This window comes from Elephas maximus, chromosome 4 (assembly GCF_024166365.1).
Source record: "Elephas maximus indicus isolate mEleMax1 chromosome 4, mEleMax1 primary haplotype, whole genome shotgun sequence".
NCBI classification, from domain to species: Eukaryota; Metazoa; Chordata; class Mammalia; order Proboscidea; family Elephantidae; genus Elephas; species Elephas maximus.
In genome coordinates, this window is record NC_064822.1 from 85534652 (window position 1) to 85559978 (window position 25327).

The 25327-nt window shown below is 37.7% G+C and overlaps 1 protein-coding gene across 1 annotated transcript in view; it reads right to left on the reverse strand.

Moving 5' to 3' along the window:
- The window catches only part of ITPR2 (inositol 1,4,5-trisphosphate receptor type 2), a 523041-nt gene that overhangs the window by 411035 nt on the left and 86679 nt on the right, over window positions 1–25327 (reverse strand). Inside the window, exons 3-6 of the mRNA XM_049882682.1 lie at window positions 10249–10364; window positions 9313–9399; window positions 5064–5222; window positions 16–114 (exon numbers count right to left, since the gene is read on the reverse strand). Of these exons, the coding sequence (XP_049738639.1) occupies window positions 16–114; window positions 5064–5222; window positions 9313–9399; window positions 10249–10364 (461 nt within the window). The remainder of the gene's footprint in view (window positions 1–15; window positions 115–5063; window positions 5223–9312; window positions 9400–10248; window positions 10365–25327) is intronic.

Sequence of the window (25327 nt, forward strand, 5' to 3'; positions counted from 1 at the left end):
CTCTCTTGAACTTACCTCTTTACACCCTGGGTTATCAAGAAGCTCAATGTTGCTGGCATGTAGTGGCTGTCCTGCATTCACTGGCATCAAAACAACTTTATCTCCTACAACAATCTAGGAAGCAAAAATAAATTGCATTTGAGACACTGCATGGGTCTTCGGTGCTAGATTTGAAGCTGAAAGTAACTACACAGAAGTCCTTGTTATTGACCAAACGCCTGGCCCGTTTAATCCTGCACACACATTTTAGTTCAATTCTTTTTGTCTTTGCGGTGAAATACCTCTGATAAATGATCATATAATCATGCCCCATTGTGCCTATCGGTCTAGATTCTTAAAGCTACTGTAGCTCTTTTTTTTTTATTACTCTCCCATTTCAGTAGAGCATTCTTATTTAAAGTTAAAACATAGGTCATTACCCCTCCTCACAAGGTTTTATGCCATGAACATAGCAAATACAGAGAGAGGCTATGTGTGTCACACACACCAAAAAAAAACAGTATACCTAAATGTTGAAATCACTTCCAATGCATGTAGAAAATATATTACATTTGTATTCTCTCTGGAATGAAAGGTAAGTGTGGTAAATTTGATCTTCCCTATAATTTCAGAAATTTTACTAAACATTCTAATGACATCCGGATTTAGAGAATGTAGCAATGGTATGACCTTATAGAAATGTGTTTATTATTTAGACCTCAGGCATCTACTTTTCTCTTATCTTAAACACTCAAAAATAAGATTACTCCTTAAACCTGGTATTCATTGCTGAATAAAAACTAAAATTGGTTATGGGAACACTGCTTTAAAGAAATAAGCCCAAGCTGATTTTCAGTCATGCTCTCCTTGGAAACTCTACGGGGCAGTTCTACTCTGTCCTGTAGGGTCGCTATGAGTCGGAATCGACTCAATGGCACTGGGTTTTTTTTGGATCATTAACAATGTCAACTTCATCTCTGAGTATTTTTATTCATAAATCAAATTGTAGGGACATAAAATTATGCTTGCTACATTCTAATAATGAACAGCTTAATTTTATAGTTACTTACGTTACCAGGTTTCATTAGAAGACATATTTCTGTAGTACCCACAGTCTCAATTATAGAATTGCTCACCGTTCACAAATTAAAACTAATATATGGCATTGGCAGCTACCTTTCTTTTCAAGTGGTACCTGGTACAATGAAAAGAACTTTACAGTGAGAACCAAAACTCCAATTTCTAGTCTCACCGCTGCTATAAATTCAAGGCATTTAGCTTTCAAAATAGCAAAATCTACTTGCTGTCTGAAGCTCTTTCCCTAATAGTTAAAATTGTCTCTCGATCATTACAGTAATTAAAAGAATATCTGATCTTATCTCACTTCTAAATCTAGCATCAAGGTAAATAACTAATGTCTTCCTAAATCAAAATTGAAAATGAAAAATTAACTATTCAATCATGAGAAGATAAATGAAAATGAAATATTTATATACTCTGTTGATGACTGTCCCCAATGACTTTCTAACTGTTCAACAGCAAGCAAGGGCTTTCTATACAATTAAAAGCTGAGGGATTCATGAATCTATTTTTAGTACACAACTATCCACGCCACAATCCTAAAGCTAGATCACACAGGTGCTCCTAAGTGTTAGGAACCATTGATTTTTGAGGCTATGAGTGAGCATCTTTCTCCCAAGGCTATCATCAGCTTCATTCTTGCATTTCATCTAGGTCACAGAACATCTTTTTGGATACTTAAAACCTAAATCATAATTTAACTAATTGCTAAGTACCTGAACATAACTTTAAAAGTTATCTATGTCTTTCAATTTTTCTCTGCTTCTTGTTATATGAAATACTTTAAAAGGAAAATCAGGAAGGACAATACTCAATACATGGAAGGTCAGCTCAATTGGACTGGACCAAAGCAAAGAAGTTTCTGGGATAAACTGAATGCTTCAAAGGTCAGCGGAGCAAGGGCGGAGGTTTGGGGACCATGGTTTAAGGGGACTTCTAAGTCAATTGGCAAAATAATTCTATTAAGAAAACATTCTGCATCCCACTTTGAAATGTGGCGTCTGGGGTCTTAAATGCTAACAAGCGGCCATCTAAGATGCATCAATTGGTCTCAACTCACCTGGATCAAAGGAGAATGAAGAACACCAAGGTCACACGATAACTAAGAGCCCAAGAGACAGAAAGGGCCACATGAACCAGAGACCTACATCATCCTGAGACCAGAAGAGCTAGTTGGTGCCCGGCCACAACTGATGACTGCCCTGACAGGGAGCACAACAGAGAACTCCTGAGGGAGCAGGAGATCAGTGGGATGCAGACCCCAAATTCACACAAAAAGACCGTACTTAATGGTCTGACTGAGACTAGAGGAATCCCGGCGGTCATGGTCCCCAAACCTTCTGTTGGCACAGGACGGGAACCATTCCCGAAGACAACTCATCAGACATGAAAGGGACTGGACAATGGGTAGGAGAGAGATGCTGATGAAGAGTGAGCTAATTATATCAGGTGGACACTTGAGACTGTGTTGGCATCTCCTGTCTGGAGGGGGGATGGGAGGATAGAGAAAGTTGGAAGCTGGCAAAATTGTCACAAAAGGAGAGACTGGAAGGGCTGACTCATTAGGGGGAGAGCAAGTGGGAGTACGGAGTAAGGTGTATATAAACTTATATGTGACAGTCTGACTTGATTTGTAAACGTTCACTTGAAGCTCAATAAAAGTTAATAAAAAGAAAAAGGAAAATCAGTAGTAATCGAGCCACCTGTAACAAAGCAACAGTGTTCCCAATTGCCTCCAACAAAATATAGTAGGTTTATATTTTAGAAAAATACCATCTATTCCCAGGAAAGAACATGAGCATTACAATCAATTATATACGTGACAAATATAGGGCTGTGGGTGTGCTTTGCTTTCAAAGCAACCTTAATCACATACAAAAGCCACACAGTGGTGAGTAAAGAAAGTGAGCTGTTTCAGCAAAAAGCAACGTGGAAGGTTGTTTCAGCCATGCTTTACAGGACACATCTATATAAGGAGGGCTTCTATATTGCACTTTAACAATTATGTTGTCCACTTTGACCAAGATAAAGTGTTTGGGTATGCTTTTTTTGTTTCCAGTAAAACTAATTATTTGAAATAGTTCATTACATTCAACTCTCCTGTGACTGTAAAAGGCGTTTGGGAACACGGAAAGGAAACAATTCAATGAATTCATAAAATCCACAGCTGATCTAAAAGCTCCCGTGTAGCCAATCATTAAATCGCATTCCTTCAGAGCATGAGCTCATGTTTGGTTTGTTTTGGATGTTTGATTCTTATGGGCCAGGACAGGACCCTCACATTGAGGAGCCAGAGAGGGACAGGCGTGACAAGAAAGGGCATCAAAGGACATGGGCTGTTCACAAACTGCATCATCAGCCCCTGAATAATTGAGAGTTGACTGTAACTAACTACCTGCTGAAATCAAAACATGTATCATGCTCCTATCACTTGATGCCAAAAAAAAAGCAGACTTATTTTTTTAAGCAAACCCCACACAAAGCTGACAGTGCATTACATTCCTGCTTGCCATGCTCCTCCGGAACCTTACCTAGGGGGGAAGTCACCAGGTAATTTATTAACCAAATTACACCAAGAGGCTTGCATCCTGTGGAATTGAATTTGTACTTCAAAATTCACCAGAAAAATAGATTCACCATAAAAATAAGACTTTTCTAAGTAAGATATATCTAAAATAGCACATTAAAAACGTCATCAAAGTATTGAGAGAATTCTGTCAGGATAACTATACTTTTATATTGCTTTTAATTCATGTTAATAAAGAAAAAAAATCTCAACTATTTGTTGCCTGATTACCTGACCCAATATTTGGCAGGTGTTCTATTTATTATGAAACCGATTCAGTATTCAGTGTCAACCAGCATGTACTGAGCATCTCCCATGTGCTAGGGACTGTCATGTATTACTTTACGACACACAAAAAAATTAAACTATTGATCCTACTGAATCATTTCACATAACTTTTTTCATTATCTCCCACTCTGTAAAGTAGCAGCAAGTATTTTAGCAACTACTAAAATTTACGTGACACATAATACACATATATTTCACAACATATTTTAAATATAGTTGTCATTACATCAATTGATGAGCAGATGCCAATTAACAGCTCCACTGTACACATCTATTAAGACATAGACTGTAAGCATCTGGCCATAAAGCCAGTTAATGGAATACTGTCATGATTCACGCTGTTCCTCTATTACTCAAGGATGCAGACAATTTCCTAAACATAGTTTTTTCTCCTTATAACTACACTTTGTCCTGATTAGGCAAGAAAGCAAACTCTGCCTCTCTTTTAAAAGCTTCAGCAAATATTATGGTGCCTAAAGTTCTTTCACTTGTCCCTAGGTGATGCAAACGCTTTGTGCTCCATTGCTAACCTAAAGGTGGATGGTTCAAACCCACCCAGGGGTACTGCAGAAGAAAAGTCCTAGCAATCTGCTTCATTAAGATTTAAAAAAAAAAAAAGTTGCCATCCACTTAACTCCAATTCATGGCAACTCCACCTGTTACAGAGTAAAACTGCTCCATAGGGTTTTCTTGGCTATAATCTTTATGGAAGCATGTCACCACTGGGTAGGTTCAAACTGCCAACCTTTCAGTTAGCAGCTGATTGCAAACTGCATGCACACCCAGGGACTTCCATTAAGATTTCAACCAAGAAAGCTCTATGGAGCAGTTCTACTCTGTAACACATGGGGTAGCTATGAATTGCAATCCACTCAACGACAACTAAGTCTTTTCATGCAAGTTTTCACAAGTTCTTATCTTTCAGTTGAAAGATAATTTTAACTTAATCTGAACTTTGTCTTTTTATGATTTCTGCACATAGTTGTACTATAAATAAATTGTTTTAACCTATTAATGATATTAACCTAAAAATAATGTGTTGACGGATGAAAACTATATTTCCTTTCTTTGTACTTTCTGGAGTCTCTTACAAATTAGGAATTATTTTCTTTATGAGCCCACTTTTTTTCTTGATTTTGCATTTACATACATTGTCACCCTCACTTCTCAGCTTCCAGAAGGGATGAATATAAAACCAAGACCCTTCATTGCCCGCAGCATCCAAAGACACGCGCATGGCATTCTTCTCCAGTAAAGCAGGTAATCTCTTGTTGACAGTCAGATATTTGTTGCTTTTTATATGCAGTAGCTGTTGGGAAAAGACATGAGTTACCACCTTCATTCTTTGATCTCCTCTGTTAATTACATTTATGTTTATACATGCATCATGTACCACATCACAAGGCTTGGAGATTAAACACAGGAGCTGTTTTCACTCTCCACACTCACCACCTTTCTGACTTGACTACCACAACCTGCCTTTAGGGTCCTCCTCACCTCCACCCCCAAATCTTCTTCACAATGACGTGGGCACATGAGGAAAACAAACCAGGGGACACTTCAGAATGATTTTCATCTACTGATAAATAATGGAATAATGCCAGGCTTTCCAAAGGAAGCCTGGAGGTTCCCCTAAACCACATCCTTTCTCAATTCCTGCACAGCCACAAAAACAGAATAAACTAAAGATAAACAAAGAAGCTGAGATAATGCATCAGCGGACTTAGTATTATTAGCCATGCCTGCCTACATGCGTGCTCAAGCTCTTTCTCCATGAGGCGGCAGCCTGGCCTTTACTTTCAGTGTGAATCCTAAAAAGGCTCTGCAGCCTGCACAACAGGATGCCGAACTTACCCCCATCTCGGATGGGTGTAGAAGCCTCATTTCTCAGGGTGTTTGGAGTTCATGGACCAAATATTTCCAAACCTTTTCTTCTTTCAGTTGCCGTCGAGCTGGTTCTGACTCATGGCAACCCAGCATGTGTCAGAGCAGACCTGTACTTCACGGAATTTTCAATGGTTGATTGTTTTGGAAGTAAATCATCAGGTCTTTCCTCCAAGGCATCTCTGGGTGGACTCGAACCACCAACCTTTCAGTTAGCAGCCAAGTGTGTTAACTGTTTGCACCACCCAGAGACTTCACTTCCATAACTATAGATCAATATAGTGCTGACAACTTTGATTCAACTGAGTAAAGAAAAACAAAACAGGACAACCCTCCTATCTACCGTCACAAGCACCTCAAAAACAAAAGGTCATTTTAATACCCAAAATATCAGAAGGAATTTATCTCAGAATGAAAGACAGTTCTTTAATTGAAAAAAAAAAATCACGTTTTTGAACAGCTCATTATTATATACTTGGCTGTCATTTTACCAAAGATCAATGAGAATGCTCATGGACTGATTCCAGTCCTTTGGCATCCACCATGTTGTGCACTTGATTCAGCCCCTAACTGATCACACAGGCATCTGTACTTCAGGCACTTGACAAGGAACAGAAGCTCCATTTGTGGCCACTTAATACCTAATCAAAACTTGGTGAGAGAACTGCTGGTGGGATTGTAAAATGGTACAACCACTTTGGAAATCCATCTGGCGTTATCTTAAACAGTTAGAAATAGAACTACCATACAACCCAGAAATCCCACTCCTCGGAATATACCCTAGAGATACAAGAGCCTTCACACAAACAGACATATGCACACCCATGTTTATTGCAGCTCTGTTTACAATAGGAAAAAGCTGGAAGCAACCAAGATGTCCATCAACGGATGAATGGGTAAATAAATTGTGGTATATTCACACAATGGAATACTACGCATCGATAAAGAACAGTGACGAATCTCTGAAACATTTCATAACGTGGAGGAATCTGGAAGGCATTATGCTGAGCGAAATGAGTCAGAGGCAAAAGGACAAATATTGTATAAGACCACTATTATAAGATCTTGAGAAATAGAAAAAACGGAGAAGAGCACATACTTCTGTGGTTACAAAGGGGGGAGGGAGGGAGGGAGGGAGAGGGTTTTTTACTGATCAATCAGTAGATAAGAACTGCTTTGGGTGAAGGGAAAGACAACACACAATACAAGGAAGGTCAGCCTAATTGGACTGCACTAAAAGCAAAGAGGTTTCTGGGATAAAATGAAAGCTTCAAAGGTCAGCGGAGCAGGGGCTGGGGTCTGGGGAACATGGTTTGAGGGGACTTCTAAGTCAACGGGCAAAATAATTCTATTATGAAAACATCCTGCATCCCACTTTGAACTGTGGTGCCTGGGGTCCTAAATGCCAACAAGCGGCCATCTAAGATACATCAATTGGTCTCAACCCACCTGGAGCAAAGGCAAAGGAAGAACACCAAGGCCACACGACAACTAAGAACCCAAGAGACAGAAAGGGCCACATGAACCAGAGACCTACATTATCCTGAGACCAGAAGAACTAGTTGGTGCCCGGCCACAATCCATGTCTGCCCTGCTAGGGAGCACAACAGACAACTCCTGAGGGAGCAGGAGGCCAATGGGACACAGACCCCAAATTCTCATAAAAAGACCATACCTAATGATATGAATGCGACTAGAGGAATCCCAGAGACAATGCTCCCCAGAACTTCTGATGGCACAGGACAGGAACCATCCCCGAAGACAACTCATCAGGCATGAAAAGGACTGGTCAGCGGGGGGGAGAGAGATGCTGATGAAGAGTGAGCCAATTAAATTAGGTGGACACTGGAGAGTGTGTTGGCAACTCTTGACTGGAGGGGGGATGGGAAGATAGAGAGAGAGGGAAGATGGCAAAATTGGCACGAAACGAGAGACTGAAAGGGCTGACTCAACAGGGGGAGAGCAAGTGGGAGAAGGGAGTATGATGTATGTAAACCTACATGTGACAGACTGATTGGAATGGTAAATGTTCACTTGAAGCTTAATAAAAATTAATTAAAAAAAAAAAAAAAGAAAAGAAAACCTAACAAAAAAAAAAAAAACTTGGTGAGAGAAACAATATTCATGGAGGACTGCCCAAGGGACATGCAGCCCACTCATGGTACAGGTACTACATTATCTGTTGTTGTTTTTGTTAGGTGCCATCGAGTCAGTTCCAACTCACTGCAACCCTATGTGCAACGTAAGGAAACACTGCCCAGTCCTGTGCCATCCTCACAATCGTTGTTATGCTTAAGCCCACTGTTGCAGCCACTGTGTCAATCCATCTCATTGAAGGTCTTCCTCTTTTTCGCTGACCCTCTACCTTACCAAGCACGTTGCCCTTCTCTAGGGACTGATCCCTCCTGATAACATGTCCACACATTATCTATCATTATTAATATCATTACTAAATCATATATTCAGGGAACTGCAAACCTTGGCTCTCTCTTCCTGCCCCATCAGAGAACTGCTTTGACTGCCTATGCTCTGGCATTTTAACATTGGCCTATGACAAAACATCAGGGAATATTATTTTTAAAAACAGCTCTATGAAACACCTCATTGTAGTATTCACTGTAAGGAAGTTGTTAAGACTATTGTTCACTATATTAAACAGTGTCCTCTTTATGAGAGTTGATAGAAGAAACATTGCTCTGGTCTTATTCCTGGTAACAGTTGTGCTTCTAGACCTCTGACTTAGTGCTATGTTAAGGACGCTATATGTAAATGCTGTGACATGTTTGCTTCCCTTCTGGCTAAGGGGACAACAAAAAGGCTTCCAGAAAAGTTTGACCAGACTTTGCAGCACGGATTGTATAAACATGCCTCACCTCTGAATTCACATTATTTATTCAACCATCATTTTTTCTTTGACCCAACTGCCTTACTTACTTCTTTTTTATCTTGTTATGTGGTATGTATTTTTGAAGATGCCTTACATTCTTTTTGGAACAAGGTGGGGCATATATTAACAAATAACCATAGAAAAAGCTAAAACAATCAAATGAAGCACAAGAAAAGAATGTAGCTAAGATAAATCAGAGCATGCATACTACTTGAAATAGCAATAACAACTCAAGGATGATTTCCATATAAAAGTACAATTTGAAACTTTCCTCTCTCTATAAAATGGAAAGAAAAAGCTTCATGTGTTACAAATTAGTCCCACTAATTATAAAGGGCTATTTTATTAGAAATCACATTTCTTCATCCACTGTCTTTTGATGTAGTAACGACGTATATTTGCGCATACATCCAGATAAATTCTTCATGTGCACACACAGAACTTATTTCCAAATCTATAAAACAGTATGCTGAACATCAACTGAAAATGTCACTGTATCAGTAATTCCCACCAAAGAACAAACTATTGTATCTCAAAATTTTAATGCAGTTTAGCATTCATACCAAATGCAAATTACCCATAAAACATTCATCTCTTTTAGGAGAAAGTAAATATTTTAGAGACTTACTTGTATAACATTACTGTATTTCACAATTTCTCCCAACAGTTTCTTGTTCTCTGATTCATTTTGTTTTTGTTCCAGTTCTGCAGCATGCTATAAAATGATTATTAAGTATTCAGTGTGGTAATGTAATAAACAGAGTTCAGTAAGTGACAAGGATGTAAGTATATCTGAACATTTATGTATGCCAAGCACTGCTCTAGGAACAAAGAATAAAACTATGAATAAAATAGGCTGGTTCCTTTACTCTCGATGCTTTGGAGGGAGGAGGGCACATGGAGTAGATAATCATATAAATCATTATATCATAGTGAAATAATCATCTCAATTTAATGCTGAAATACAGCCAAATATCCTGGGCCACTCATATGTTGGAAATTTCAGAAAAGTACTAGGCTCTTTCATCTTATAAAATTACTGTAAGAAGAAATACTGCAAGTAAAACCAACCAAGATGATAAGTGAATTTCAACAGCTCAAAATACAGTTTCAATCCTGAAAATAACAGGAATTTTAATGACACATAAAACTAAGTTCTATCAAAATTACACTCAGCCAAACCAGAAAAATAGACTTCCATTATTATTTTTTTTTCCATGTCTTTCAGAAAAAAAAAAAAAAAAACGCACTCTGTCTAGTAAAATATGACTGGATTTGATATTCCAACAGAGATTCTGAATTGGTTTCCAGATTGACGTGAAGCTTTGAATTACTCTGGCATACCCTAAAAATAGTAGCAAGAATGTGTGACCTACGTTCCTGGAAGTAAATGGTCGCACCTTAGAACTTAAAAACGTCTTCCATTTTCAATGTGTTGCTACATCTATTCTAACTCTCTGTGTATTGGGTAAAATTACAAAGCTAGAACACTATGAATACATATCTTCCATTATTACTCGTCTAAGTCCAGCCTAAGCCAGACAAATGCAAGTTCTGCCCTTACCTGTAATTTCTTCAGCAAGGCTGCTTCTGTGTGGTTCCCTTGTTTGGCTTGCTTGGCTTTCCAATATTGCTTCTGGGCAGAATACCGGTTCATAGGGCACACCTTGAAAAGGCAGTCTACAAGAAACCAGCAAAACAAAAACACTGTAACTATGGATACCAGCATCTCTTAGATCCCCCTTATAGTCTAGTATTTTACAAAATCTTGGAATCCATGACTATAACGAACATTTAAAGATCATCTAATCCATCCTCTAACCAATTCTTTTAATTCCCTCTATAACATCCTTTTCAAATAATTTTTTATACTCAGTTAAAATAATCCCTCTCCCTTAGCTGAAGTTTTTTTACAGTATAGCCAGTGCAATGTATAAAGAAATCAAACCAGTGTAATCATTACATTATAAGCACCTCTTAATTATGGTGGACTACCTGGTCTTCGAAAGTGTATAGAAAGAGACATGTGACTTTCACTGCCTTATCTGACCTTGCTCAATTAGTTAGTTATTTGTGATAAGCATCTTTGACAGCCAAAGTGGTGCAGGAAGTACAAACAATCAAGCTGACCATTATAGTCATCTATTCCCCAAGTCATCACTTCCAGGTTGTGCATATTGGAGGTAAATACAGTATAGAAATCTGAGAGGCAGTGTGATATAATGGAAAAATAGGGCAAAGCAAAACAAAACAAAAATAAATAAACCAAGGTGATAGTCCGGAGTCTATCCCTAAGTATCATGATAGGAAAACCTATGAGAATACTAGAATTTGAGATATTGTCAAGTTCAAAAGTAAAATATTTTCTTTTTAATGGGAAAAATGGAAGTCTTCCACATGTGAATAATTTTGTATGCTTGGAATGGATCGGGTCAATTTTTTATATTCTATGATAAAGGAATAGTGATATAAATAATCCAAGCATTATTTTCATTTTTCTCACAAAACAAAAAAAAATTGCCTGAATTTAATATAACAAATCTACCTTTGTTTGGTTGATTTGTGTTAATATTTAAAATCATTCTCATTTCTCAAATATGTGCCACAAAAATAAAATTCAGTCAACTCAACTATCCATTTTAGCCACATTCTTGACTACATTATCTAACATGCTCAAGTTCTATTTTTCTCTCTAAAATTAATGATAAAATCAAATGCTGGGCTTAATCTTTTTCAAATTTCAGTTTCTTACAGTTCTAAAGGCATAGATGATCAAAGAATAAGGCTGTGAATTTTCTTAAGGAATTTAGAAAATAGAGAAGAAATATTTTTGGTGTTATAGCTTATAATTACAAGCACAAATTCTATCAATCACCCCCCCCACACACACAGACACACAAGTCTACAGAAAACTAATTATTAAATTCTAGTATAATCCACTGATGTGGATGAGTTAATATTCTATAGGTAGCAGAAAACAGACACCTTCCAACTGCTAAACATAGGCTGAGAGACAGTCACGATTACTGTATGACATAATAATCACCCCTTGTCACATGCATGTGACAGCCAAAGAACTAGACCTGAATGCTGGTCCACTTGGCAGTATATCTTATAAATCCTAGAAATTATTTCATATATACTAACAACTACAAAGAGAATATATGAACTTTTTAAAGCACAAATACAGAGTTTGTTCACAGATATCACTAAACAGGTGCTCCCAATTTACTGAAGCCAACTCTTCGGACTCTCCTCTATCAGGCAAGAGGCCAGACTCTACTTTGTTTTAGCGTTCAAGTACAACTGAACTCTATAACCTTCAGTCTGCACATCTGACTTTACTTATGTAATGAAAACAGAAGGAGAAGGGTTTGTTCCTCTCCATTACTACAAATTCCTAAGAAATCTTAGTCCTTGAGTGAAGTAGAAATGAAGGGCTCCTTGACAGAAAAAAATATTTGTTTCTAAATTCTAGACCATCTCAATCAAAGATACCACTAGCTATCATGCAGACCATGCTGTGGCCAAACCACTCCTGATCACTGTGGCTGAGGTCATTATGAAATGAAGGCAAATACTTGGCCAACCCATGATTACTGTAACCCCCTACCAGGGCCCAGGCCCTGTGCTGCTAGGTGCTAAACTCAGACTCAGTTCTCAGAAAGTTCACAGTCTAGAAGATGCGACAGACATCTAGTATGAGTTGAAGTTGCACAGTGGAGCTTGTGGGAGGTGCTATGGGGCACAAAGATGCCTTGGTCAGCTTTACCAGACGAGGTCTGAAGGAGAAGACACATGCCAAATTTTAAAGAATCAGTACTAATTCAGCACATGGGCATGGGGTTCAGATGCTCAGAAAGGAGGCGCATTTGAAACAGAGCCAGTGGCTGGTGCAAAGGCAGCAAAGGAGAATGCCAAGGGATCAGTAACTGCTCAGGAAACTGCCTAGGCTGTGAGAGGAAAATGTAGTGTTTGGCTGAGGTAGCATCTGCAGGGTGTTATGTGTTGGGCTGAGGAGTTTGGACTTTATCCCATGGAAGATGTTAAACTATTAGAGTCTTCAGCTCTTACCACATGTGAAAGATGACAGGAGCAAGAGCAAAAAGCTCAGCATGCAAGTTTGATTTGAGACGGTGAAGATCCAAATTTGGCTGTACAGAAGTTGTAGGGTAGACATACATTTAAACAAAAACAGCAGAACCAACGGGCTTAATAATCTGTTAGATGCTGAGGTGGGGAAAGAGGAGGAAGAGAGAAAGTAAAGACGGCCAAAATAATGAACAAGGTTCCCTCCACTCTCCCTGTCTGAGGTACAAAGGCTTCAATTTCAAGAGCCCTTTTCACTTTCAGGGCTTAGTTTTTATGGTTTCCCTCAGTAACCTACCACAGGTGACATCCCATTTCCTATTACAGTAAATAACTGGTATTTGTTTCAGTGTGGAGACTAATTTCCAGAACTATTTTCGTTGCTAGGAGGGAACACAGGGCATATACAGCCTTCTGTAAAAATGCTTCTGCTGCTGTTGCTGTTGCTGCTGACGGTGGCAGTGTGTGTGTGTGTGTGCATGTGTGTTTTCAATTCCCTGTCTCCTTTACTATACATTAAAAACATATATATTGGTCCTGGGCTATTCTGTCTGATTCTAAATTTACTGCATGATTGATAAAAAATATTAATAATACCTACCACACCTAATTCATAGGGCTGCTGAGATGTACAAAAACAGTCTGTGTGAAGGTACTCTGTGAACTTTAAGCCCTATTATGAACATAAGGCATTATGATTAACATTGCTTCATTCCTTCAGCAGTAGCGCCACTAAGATTAAGAGATGACTAAACCCTTATAGAACTTTCACCAAAGAGAAACAAAAAGTAGAGTTCTCTCATAAAACCTGAATACAGACCAAAAGTGCCCAATTAATGACAAAGGGTTTGCCTCCTTCGGATTAAGGTACACCAGTATGTTTTGTATAAAGTTCTCAAAAACAGAATAGCAGTGGGCAAAATATTTTATCTCTATTACCTTGTAATATCTCTTAAAACATGCAGATACAATGACTAGCACAGTAAGGGTGGAGACTTTGACAAGCCTCCTGCTCTTTTTGGCATGCAGGAGCTCAGCTATTTCACAGCCTACCCACTCTCATCTGAGCTCCCAGCCCTGCTTCTAAAACTAAAAAAAAAAAAAAAAAAAAACTAGCTCCCTAGTATTCTGCAGTTCACTCATTCTCTAAAATTAGAGGTGCATAAACTGCTAGGAAGAAGTTTTAGGGGGGTCTTCAATTAGAAATTGGTTTAGCATTTTTATTTTTTCCTTAGGTAACAATAATATCTTCAGCATTTCAAGACTCAAAGAACAAAAAAAATGCAAAAGTTTGCCTCACAGCGCAAGCTCCAAAAGCAGAAATAAAAGGAAGTAATCTGAGTTAAATTTTTAAAAAGATTAACCTTAAATCCTAAGGCCGACAGTTTTGCAGAATTACAGAAGTTCGGGAAATATTAGTAATCCAACAAGATGTGTTGTGTCCAGTCAGGCAATATTGTAAGAACAATGGTTTAGGATTAGAACATTTTTTTTGTACCTATGGAAGGAAATTAAACTTCCCATAAGTTTAAATGGAAAGAATTGGTGGCATTTTTAGTCTGCTTACAAATACAACCCAGCGCTGTCGAGTCGAGACCCTATAGGACAGAGTTTCCAAGGAGCGCCTGGTGGAAATACAAGTGGCGGAAAAACATATGAAAGCCATTCAAATGGCCTGAAGCAGGAAATCCACAGCATGTAAAACTGTAAATCAAAGACCTAACCTTCCAATGTGATTTTAAGCAAACCCGGCAGGAAGCCAGTCTAAACCTCCACTTACAATACTTATTACCCAAGTAGTTTTGCAATGCTTTGCCATGTCCCTCTAAAAGCACTTTCTAAAATATTTGTATCTGAGGTGGTTTCTGTTTCTGGACCTCAGAAACTGCCCTTGGAGCTCCATTCGGGGCTATTATCAGTAGTAAAGTTCAAGTTGCATCTTGGCCAGCAGCTTCCTTTGGTAAGGTAGAAAGAAAATCTGTTTCTCTTCCCTCCCTACAGATGTTGTGAGATTTAAATAAGGTAAGGCATCAGTAAGTGCCAGTCAACAAATGGCTCTTTCATGGTAGCCTGTAAAATTACCTCATACTGAGTATAGGGAACATGGCTGCCAAGGGTTTTATTATCCCCGCTAGGAGTAAGGCAGGGAGGAACAGCCTCTGGAGCTTTTCTTGTTCTCTCCCTCTGCTCTACAGAGGAGCAGCAAAGTTAAGGGAAGACAAGGGTCTCTGTAGTAGAAGAGTAAGCTAGGACATTCCCAATGATAAAATGGAAAATGGTAAGAAAACTCTCCCTAGGGCCAGACAGAAGGGCATCTAGACAAGAGCAATTAAAATGCAGAGTTAATCAAGGGAGAGGCACGCATTCATTAGAGGAAAATATAACTCTAACTCTAGTATTTTTTTCTTCATTTTCTCTAAGAAGAGCATCCTGAATTACAGTATTTATATAAAACTGTTTATGCTTAGAGGTTTTTAAAAGGAACGTGTTTTGTTTGCTTTCTTTAAGCCTGGATATTTCAAACCAAACCTATACCTCCGTTGATAACAGCCTAAGACAAGTTTAGAGAGAGTATCTAAAAGGTAAAATGTCCTCTAGAACACTACAAAAGCCAAGGAAAATTTACTGTGTGTGTTAGTAAGCATTAAAATTAATCATAACACATGGGTCAGCAACCATGAAGATTGCAGGATAAGTTCCTCTAGGCAAATATCAGCTATTTTACTACTGGAGAAGGAAGAGAAATAAGCCTTTTCTAGTTACAATTCATAGACTGCTAAAATGTTAGCACTCAAAGGGGCCTCAGATAAAATCCAGCCTTTCCCTTATTTGAGACAAAGATGCAAAAACTCAGAGAATAAGTTATTTGCCTGGGTCCTTTGTCATAGAATTTCAAGATTAAAATAAATTCTAAATATGAACAAGTTTATCCATTCAATGGGATGCTTGAATGCCCTGACCAGTGACTGACCCCTAAAGTACATCTCTTGATGTACAAAAGGATGTTAATACCACACTACCTCTAGCTCATTGTAGTTTACTAGCAAAGTTATAGTGCTTTGGACACTGTAAAGAGTACTACACATTGATATAAAGATCATTTGATCTTCACAATAACCTTGAAAGTTAGCAAGGATTATTTTCTCCATTTTACATAGAAAGAAACTGAAACTTTTCTTAAGTCCACAAAATTGGTATGAAATTGAGCTGGAACATGAACCAAAATCCTTTAAACCCAAATTCAGTGTTTTGTCACAATACAACAGGGTCATTTGGGAGTTTGTATGTATTGACCAAGTTTGTCATATTGAGGCAAATGTGGTTCATAATTCCACAAATATCCCTTGAGATCATTTAGAACAAATCTAATCCAACTTCTATACAATAAACGTTTAAATCTCCTACAGTAGCATCCACCTGACTTCTCTAAAGTACCTCATCTTTGATTTGATTATCACAGTTGAATCAGAATTGATTCGAATGCAATGGGTTTTTTTTATGTCTTTAAAAGTACTGTCTTTATTACCAATGCTAAGAATACCTCTTTCCTCATAATAGAAGTGAACTTACTTAATTAAAGATTGAATTGTTAAGGCATTTATTAAAGTATCTATTAAGGTATTTAGCAAGTTTGACAGTGGCAAAAAACACTAGCCAGGATTGAAACATGTCTTGGTTCCCATCCTATCACAATCTTGCACCATATTACAACTTCTAGAGAAATATTATATAGATATGTATGTGTATATATACTGATATATATACATATACACACATATATAATTATATACACATATACGTACATATACATGTATATTGTTGTTGCTGTTGTTAGGTGCCATCAAGTCAGTTCCGACTCATAGCTACCCTATGTACAACAGAACAAAACACTGCCCAGTCCTGTGCCATCTGCACAATCGTTATTATGTTCAAGCCCATTGTTGCAGCCATTGTGTCAATCCATCTTGTTGAGGGTCTTCCTCTTTTTCTATGACCCTCTACTTTACCAAGCATGATGTCCTTCTCCAGAGACTGATCCCTCCTGATAATATGTCCAAAGTATGTGAGACGTAGTCTCACCATTCTTGCTTCTAAGCAGCATTCTAGTTGTACTTCTTCCAAGACAGATCTGTTCATTCTTTTGACAGTCAGCAGTATATTCAATATTCTTCACCAACACCACAATTTAAAGGCATCAGTTCTTCTTTAGTCTTCCTTATTCATCATCCAGCTCTCTCATGCATACAAGGCGATTGAAAACACCATGGCTCTAGTCAGACACACGTTAGGTCTTCAACGTGACATATATATAAAACAGTTGTAATACTTCAAAAGAAACTAATAAATGGTTTTTCATGGAAAATATGTTGCATGTATATAAATAATAATATAAATGCTAAAACATTAATGGAACATTACAAAATCTTAGTCACACATACATTAAATTACCTGATTCACATGTTAACAGTTAATACCCAAGAACAAATGAAACTTATGTTTTCCATCACTTGGACAGGGGAAGGAAAATAAAATTCAAATGTATTAATGCTAATTTACATTCCTGTCAAAGTTTAATTTTTAGCATTAAGTAAACCATTACAGAAGACATACAAGGAATCTGCTATCAGAAAATCATATGGTAAGATTTTTCAATTAATTTTTCCTTCTTCAAAGTGCAAATCAAGAAAGTGTAATAAACAGACTGATTCAGAAACTTAAATACAAGTCTCTAAATCCCATTACAAAAATACCAGGTCCCAAAAAATATATACACACACATATATAATATTTATATAAAATACATTTTACATAATACATGTATATTTACGTGTATTTATAAATATATATTTCTGTAGTGCTGCCTATGTATCAGGGGTTGTCGCATAAATTACCTTATTAATTCTTGTGCAAACTCTTTGAGGTAAGCATTAGTTCTACAAATGAAAAATGAGAGACTTGAATCATTTTAAAGATCTATCCTAAAGTTGCAAAACTAGGATATAGGTTTAATTCAGTTCAATCTGTCTCCAAAGCCCACTCTCCAGTTTAATAAAAGACACTAGATTTCTCAAGATAAAATGAACAAAATACGTCCAGGTACACTGAAATTAAAACACATAACAGGAATAGTCTAGTTTTCTCTACTTTCAAACTATAAGCCATGCTGGACCCAAAAATGTACCAGGGAATCAGGAGAACTGAAAGAGACCTGAATGTCTGTAACTATGACCTAATAGAAATATTGAAGTAGCAAACCAGAAACACTTGGGCAGGGAATATTATGGCCTCAAGCTCTCCACTCAGAAAATAATTTTCTAATAGCTGAACAATTATGCAGTTAATACAGGCAATAAACATTAAAGAGGTAGGCTTGACTTTTTTAACCAGTTTTAGCATAGCAATGATAACTCCTGGCCTAAAATAATTTCTTAAAGCCTAAAACACGGTATTTATGCCAGGTTATAGTTATGTAATAGAGATATTTAGATCCAAGAATTGCGTGTTGTTCGTTGGCCAAGTACTGTATTAACGGCTGTTCTCATATGCGAGACCTGAAACAAAATCAATTTATTGTGCTAAGTCCTCTATAAGCAGGGATTTATCCATAAGAACAAAAAAGGCCATAGAGTCTTATTCATCATTATTACTGCAGGTTTACTACCCAAGGGAGACTAGCTTTCTATTATTACCACCATAAAGCATCTACCTCTTTTAGATATCTTAGGAGTCAATGAACAACTTTACAGCAGTGTTTTTCAAAATGGGTCATGCAAATTAATTTATTGGGTCTTAACCACCATTTTTGAATGGAGTGGAATGGAATGGAAAATAAAAGGTATTACAAGTAGTTAAGTACTCTTTAAAGAAACTTTTGTTTCTGGCACGCACGTGTATGTGCGCACATACTGAATTACAACACAAAATGTATTTCTTACTGAGAGTTGCAATGAAAAAATGTTTGAAACTCACTGCTCTATACCACTACTACACATGTGCACAGGTTAGAGCTAAAAGAACTGAAAATAGAAGGAAAAATACATATATAACACATTGTTTGATGCTTTGACTGCTGCATCCGTGGGCGGTGATTGTGGATCCAAGTAAAATGAAATCCTTGACAACTTCAATCCTTTCTCCATTTATTATGATGTTGCCTACTGGTTTTGTTGTGAGTATTTTTGTTTTCTCTACGTTGAGGTGTAATCCATACCGAAGGCTGTGGTCTTTGATCTTCATCAGTTAGTACTTCAAGTTCTCTTCACTTTCAGCAAGCAATGCTGTGTCATCTGCATAACACAGGTTGTTAGTCTTCCTCCAATCCTGATGCCCCATTCTTCTTCATTTAGTCCAGCTTCTCAGAGTATTTGCTCAGCATACAGATTGAATAGGTATGGTGAAAGGATACAACCCTGACCCACACCTTCTCTGATTTTAAATCACTCAGTATCCCTTTTTTCTGTTCAAAGGACTACCTCTTGGTCTATGTACAGGTTTCTCATGAGCACAATTAACTGTTCTGGAATTCCCATTCCTCACAATGTTATCCATAATTTGTTACGATCCACACAAACTTTAACAAGCACAAATATAAAGTTCTGTATTTGGGTTCAGAAAAAACTCAACTGCTTAAGTACACCATGCAGGGGAAAACCAGGACTATTAGCAATTTAAAAAAAAAAAAAAGCCTAGACCTGAGGCTTGAGTTTGACATAATAAAATCAGGGTGGCTCTACATCTCTGTGTGCCCAGGACAGTTCTGGTTTATACCTGTTGCCCAAGTTTAGTCACTAATCATGTCCCCTTTCACTTTTAAGAGTGTCCCGATTCAAATGATATACAGTCACCATAAATACAATAAATGAATATTTTGATGTGGCACCTGAAAAGTTGATACAACCGATTTTGGCTGTCAAATAGAAGAACGAGGTCTCAATCAGAGGAAGTAAAAAAACACTCAGATTATTGGGCTCAGTTATACACATCCCAAATATGAGGCTCAATTATATGTGCCACATTTAAGAGACACCCTAACAAATTAGGGTGTGTCCAGAGCTGGGTAAATGAGAAAGTAAGGAGAGTACAGAAAGAAAACACATTATTAGAACAATAATAGGAACTGGGAAACGTTGCCTAGCATAGTGAAAGAATAGACATGATCCCCCATACATAGCTGAAGCTTTGCATGAAAAAGAGAGGGAATTTTTTTTTTCCTATATTGCTGCAGGATCAAAACAAAATTTGGTTCACTACAAGGGAAAACTTGCTAGCAATTGGAAAACTCCAAAAAATACAAATTAATCAGAGGCAAATAAACTTTGGCTAGTACCATTCAGGTAGAGACAGATGCGGAATGCTGCAGAAGGAATCTCGCGTTGGGAAAGAGGTTGAACTCTCCACAACCTTTGAAATACCACCTTGTGTTGTACATGGGAATTGTGGCATAGGTGATTGTCAAGAAAGGGGTAGTAGAGTTCATATCCTGCATTTACTGATAAAAAGCTCAGACTTCTCACCTGCCTCAGCTGTATTTATCAAACCGTGGTTTGGTTTGGCATCTCACTACTACAGAGACCAGGAAATTCCAGGCTTGCACCCTGTAAGTTTTCTGCTATTAAATATCTACCAGTACTATGTGAAAGTGCTCTAGGTTAACAGCAGTACATAAATATTCATTATTATTACTTCCAACTTTACATTCCAGATGAACAAATACAGGTGTGTTTCTATCTCAAAATTTTAGAAGCATGATGCGTGATGTGATATTTCATCACTTACTTATTCTAGTTTGATAAAACACTCCCAGATTAAAAGAAGATGGGCAAGAGTCAAAGGTAGAAGGAATTACAGCCAAGAACTGCCCCCACCACACACATACAAAATAACAGCAGCTAACATTTACTGACCAAGCATTATGTACCAAGTACTGTGATAAGGACTTTACATGGTTTCTTTCATGTAAACTTTATAGAAAACTATGAAGTGGGAACTACTATTACTCCCCATTTTGCAGATGGTGAAGCTGAAGCTTACAGGGTAGGTTCCTGCCAGGATCATAGAGCTACTAGTGGCAGAGCTAGGATTCGAACTCAACAAAACTAAGTCCAGTGTCCATGCCATTTATACACTAAAGATGGAAAGGACACAACCCAGATATTTTGTGTGTTTTGGGGCGGGGGCTGTAAAATATTGACCAGCTGCAAAGTCAGAGGAAAGGTGCAATCTCCAGAAAACAGGCTGAACGCGAGACATAGGGAACCGAGATGAGGTAACAGAGTGCTGGCTGAGAGGACATGGGCAGTAAGGGGAACAATTGTGGCATTTTCTTCTCCCAGCATTTTGTGTATTTGTTTGTTTTGTCTTCATCTCCCTTTCATACCTATTCTTCTGTTTTCCTCAATAGCTTTAAATTTGTTTGTTGTTCTCTCTCTCCATTTCTTAAATTTTCTCTCATTCCATCTCTCTTTGGTTTTATCCCCTTCTCTCTTTTTGCTAATCATTTTACCCCTCTACACTCTTATTTCACTCTTTCCCCAATATTTCTTTCTGTCATGAATTTTCCCCTTTTTCTCTCCCTTACATGATTATGAAATTGTGTTTAAAATGTATTATTATTATCTTCAGATAAGTTATATCTTTTGTTCTTCAAATAAAAACATAGACTTATTTGGATACTTTTTTAATGAAACATAAAATTAATTTTGCTAATGCAAAACATATGTCTAATAAAGGACTTAGACACATAATATATAAAGTCTTCTGACAATTCAATAAAAGATGACATACAACCTAAGATTTAAACAGACACTTTACCAGAAAATGATACATGGAAGAGCAACAAGCACATGAAAAGACACATAACATCACTGGTCATAAGACAAATGCAAATAAAAACCACAGTTACGTATCACTACACTTTCATTACTAGTGCCATCGAGTCATTAGAACGATCAAAATTATAAAAAATGACAATATCATATTTTGGTGAGGACGTGGAACGACTGGAACCCTCATATATTTGTGGTAGGAGTACAAAATGGTTCAGTTACTTTAGAAAACATTTTGGTAGTTTCCTGAGAAGTTGAACATGCACCCACCATACAATACTGCCCTCCCAATCCAAGGGATGTACCCAAGAGAAACAAAACATGTCCACATGTTCAAAGTCTTACATGCAAATGTCCATGTAAGTATTACTCATAAGAGCCAAAAACAAAAAAATGAAAATAACTTAGATGTCCAACTCTAGATGTGGAAATATATCCACACAATAAAATACTACTCAGCCCCCCCCAAAAAAGGTGGGGGTGGGGAGAACTACTGACACACAAAACAACATGGATGAATCTCAAAAACATCATACTAACTGGAAAAAGCCAGAAACAAATGACTGCATACTACAGGATGCCATTTATATGATATTCTAAGAAAAGGTAGATCAGTGGTTGCCTGGAGCTGGGGTGGGGGAAAGGACTGACTGAAAATGGACAGGAAGACACCTTTTGGGAAGATGGAAGTGTGACTCTGGCATTGGTTGCACAACTGTGTACATTTACCAAAGCTCACTGAACTGCACACTTAAAAATGAGTGGATTTTATTGTATGTCAGTTAATGAACAATAAAATTGAAAAAAAATGGCTGTATTTGAAAATTGCTTACTTTTCTACTGATCAGTGCTTTCCCATAAATATTCTTAAAATAAAGCTAAATTTTAAAGGCATAAGAAGGATTTGTTTTTGCTGTTTTGTGGGCTGTGGCTCGTTTGGCATGGGAAGAAGGGAAAAACCCTGAAGTGACTTGCTCACTACATAGCAAGATCAGGCTGACTTCCCTACACACAGTAGCTCTCAAAATTATTTGGTGATTGACTGATAAGGCACACCCAGGGGTGCAGCAGGTAGATCTAGTTAATCTTAGTGGTGAAATTAAATTCAATTTGGAGGAAGGATAGCCTGGAATACCTTGTCATACCTGCAAGCAAGGAAGCCAACAGAGACTCTTGAGGTCATGTCAAAAGACTTGAAGAAACTCCCAGTGAACAAAAAAGAGACCATCTGCGCTTCAAGATTAATGACTGCACTGAGTTGAAACACATCAAATATGTTTAAATCCATGAGTTCATAGTTATACAAAAAAATTATTATTGGACATCTTTGGGGCTTAGGGTACCAACTCATTATTCCAAAACCTGGTAAGTAAAAGGAAATAATCAAGCATTCAAAAGAGAAAGATAAGAAACAACAAAGGTAGATCAGCACATAATAACACAAAAAGGATGCCTGTGACACCCTGCAAAGTAGAAAAATTAATCTGCATAGCACTGGGTATGGTGTGATTCCATTGTTGTAAAAACAAATCTATGCCTTACTTATACATGCTTGATAAAACCTCTGGGAAGATGAACTATTAGCAGCGATTATTCCTAAGCAATGGAAATGGGTGTTGCAGAGGAGGAGAAAGAATTGTCACCTTGTACTACAATTTGTAAAAATTTTAAACCAATAGATTTTTCAACAACAATAAAAAAAAATTTAATCTTCAAGGGAAAAAAATCTAATTTATTATTGGCTTTATATTTGAAACCTTGTAATTATCTATGGTGGGACTTCAAGATTACCTTATGACAATGTCCTTTAAGTTTAAGCTTCCTAGATGAAGCCCAAGTGTGTTCTTACAATGAAAAACTTAAAGCAAAAGTTTCAACAAATGTAAATAGCACATGTTTAGTCTAATGTTGCAGTTTTCACTTTCTGACTCAGGGAGAAAACACCAGAGAACAGGTCATGGAGGCCCTACCTCTGCTACCATTGTCATCAAATTATTTTAAATATCATATTTAGAAAAGGTCTGGTGGTGCAGTGTTTGAAGCACTCAGCTGCTAACCAAAAGGTCAGTGGTTCGAACCTACCAGCCACTCTGTAGGAGAAAGATATGGCAGTCTGCTTCCATAAAGATTTACAGCCTTGAAAACCCTCTGAGGCAGTTCTACCCTGCTCTATAGGGTCACTATGAGTCAGAATCAACTCGACTGCAATGGGTTTGGTTTGTTTTTTACTTAATTATCTACTTTATTTAGTCTACAACAGTTCTTTTCCATGTAACCCTGTAACTGAGTGGCACCCAATTTTTCATCCATTAAAAAAATGTGAGACTGGAAGCTCACTGGCCCAGGCCTGCGGAGGGCAGGGTTCATGGTAAGAGAGGTGAATGGTGAGAACACATCCCTCCTGGGTGCCATGAGACCAAGGTGGTGCCATCTCAGCCTGGGAGGGTCCAGCTCTCCTGTCATGTATTCATTTTAATCCCTAGTTAAGTAGTTTAACAGGAGTGCTGAAGGATATCAGTAGAAAAGTTCTCAAATGCCGGCTAGACTGAAAAGAATGAGGATTCCGAGACAGCTAAAACTACTTCCCTAAATTCTGGGGATTCTCACATCTTCTGTCATCTATACACAAGTCAGGGCCTCTATACAGCCAGTTTTATATACATCTGTTTATATGTGGCCCTTCTAAGTGACACCTTGGGGAGGAAGATTTTAAAGAGTCTGGGAAAAACTGAAGTATATTCATACTTTTTTTAAAAAAAAAAAAAAAAGGAATTACAAAGTAGGGAAGGAACTATGAACCCCTAGCGGATTAAAAAAGCGGATTAGATTCATGGAAATCCATGAATCCCCTGAAAATGTATGAAAAATTGTACATATTTGCAAGTGTATTTTTCTACAGAAGGGTTCATAGCTTTTTTTTTTTTTTCCCCTGAGAGGAATCCAGACCCTTCAAAAACCCATAGTAACCACTGCTATAAAGGAGTGTGTCATTATAAATCATCTTAGACTGTCAAGTCTGTAACTGTACAAACAGTTGCAGACAGGTACAAGCTAAACTCTGCTTTGGTAAACAGCAGAAGAGGAAATACATAAGGAGAGAGAGGAATGCTAAAACATGCCCTAGAGGAAACAGAAAGAAGAAAAATCAGTCCTAAATGTGTGCCTAGAGCAGGTCTACAAGAAGCACATTTCCTCAGCTCTAGTCACTGATAAGGGAGTACCCAGCACCAACATGAACAAGCATGACAAAATGATGTAGAAAGACTGATAATGGGAAAGATGAATGACCCAGCAATTCCACTTCTGCATATTCACCCAAGAGAAAGAGTGTTTTTGGCAGTCCAAAAGACATGTACAAGAATTTTCAAAGCAGTATAACTCATCATAACCAAAAACTATAAACAATGCAAATGCCCATCAATAGGAGAATCCATCCATAAATTATAGTATGTCCATAGGATGGAATCCAACAAAGTAATGAAAAATAATGAACCACTGCTACATACAATGACATAAATGAATTACACAGATACAATGTTGAACAAAAGATGCCAGCCACAAAAGAGTATATACTTTCCACTCTTAGAAATATACCCAAGAGAAGCCAGCACAACTTGACCAAGGCAAGGTCATGGAAGCTCCCTGAGGGACCAAATTACTGGGCTGAGGGCTGTGGGGACCATGGTCTCGGGAAACATCTAGCTCAACTGGCATAACATGGTTTACGAA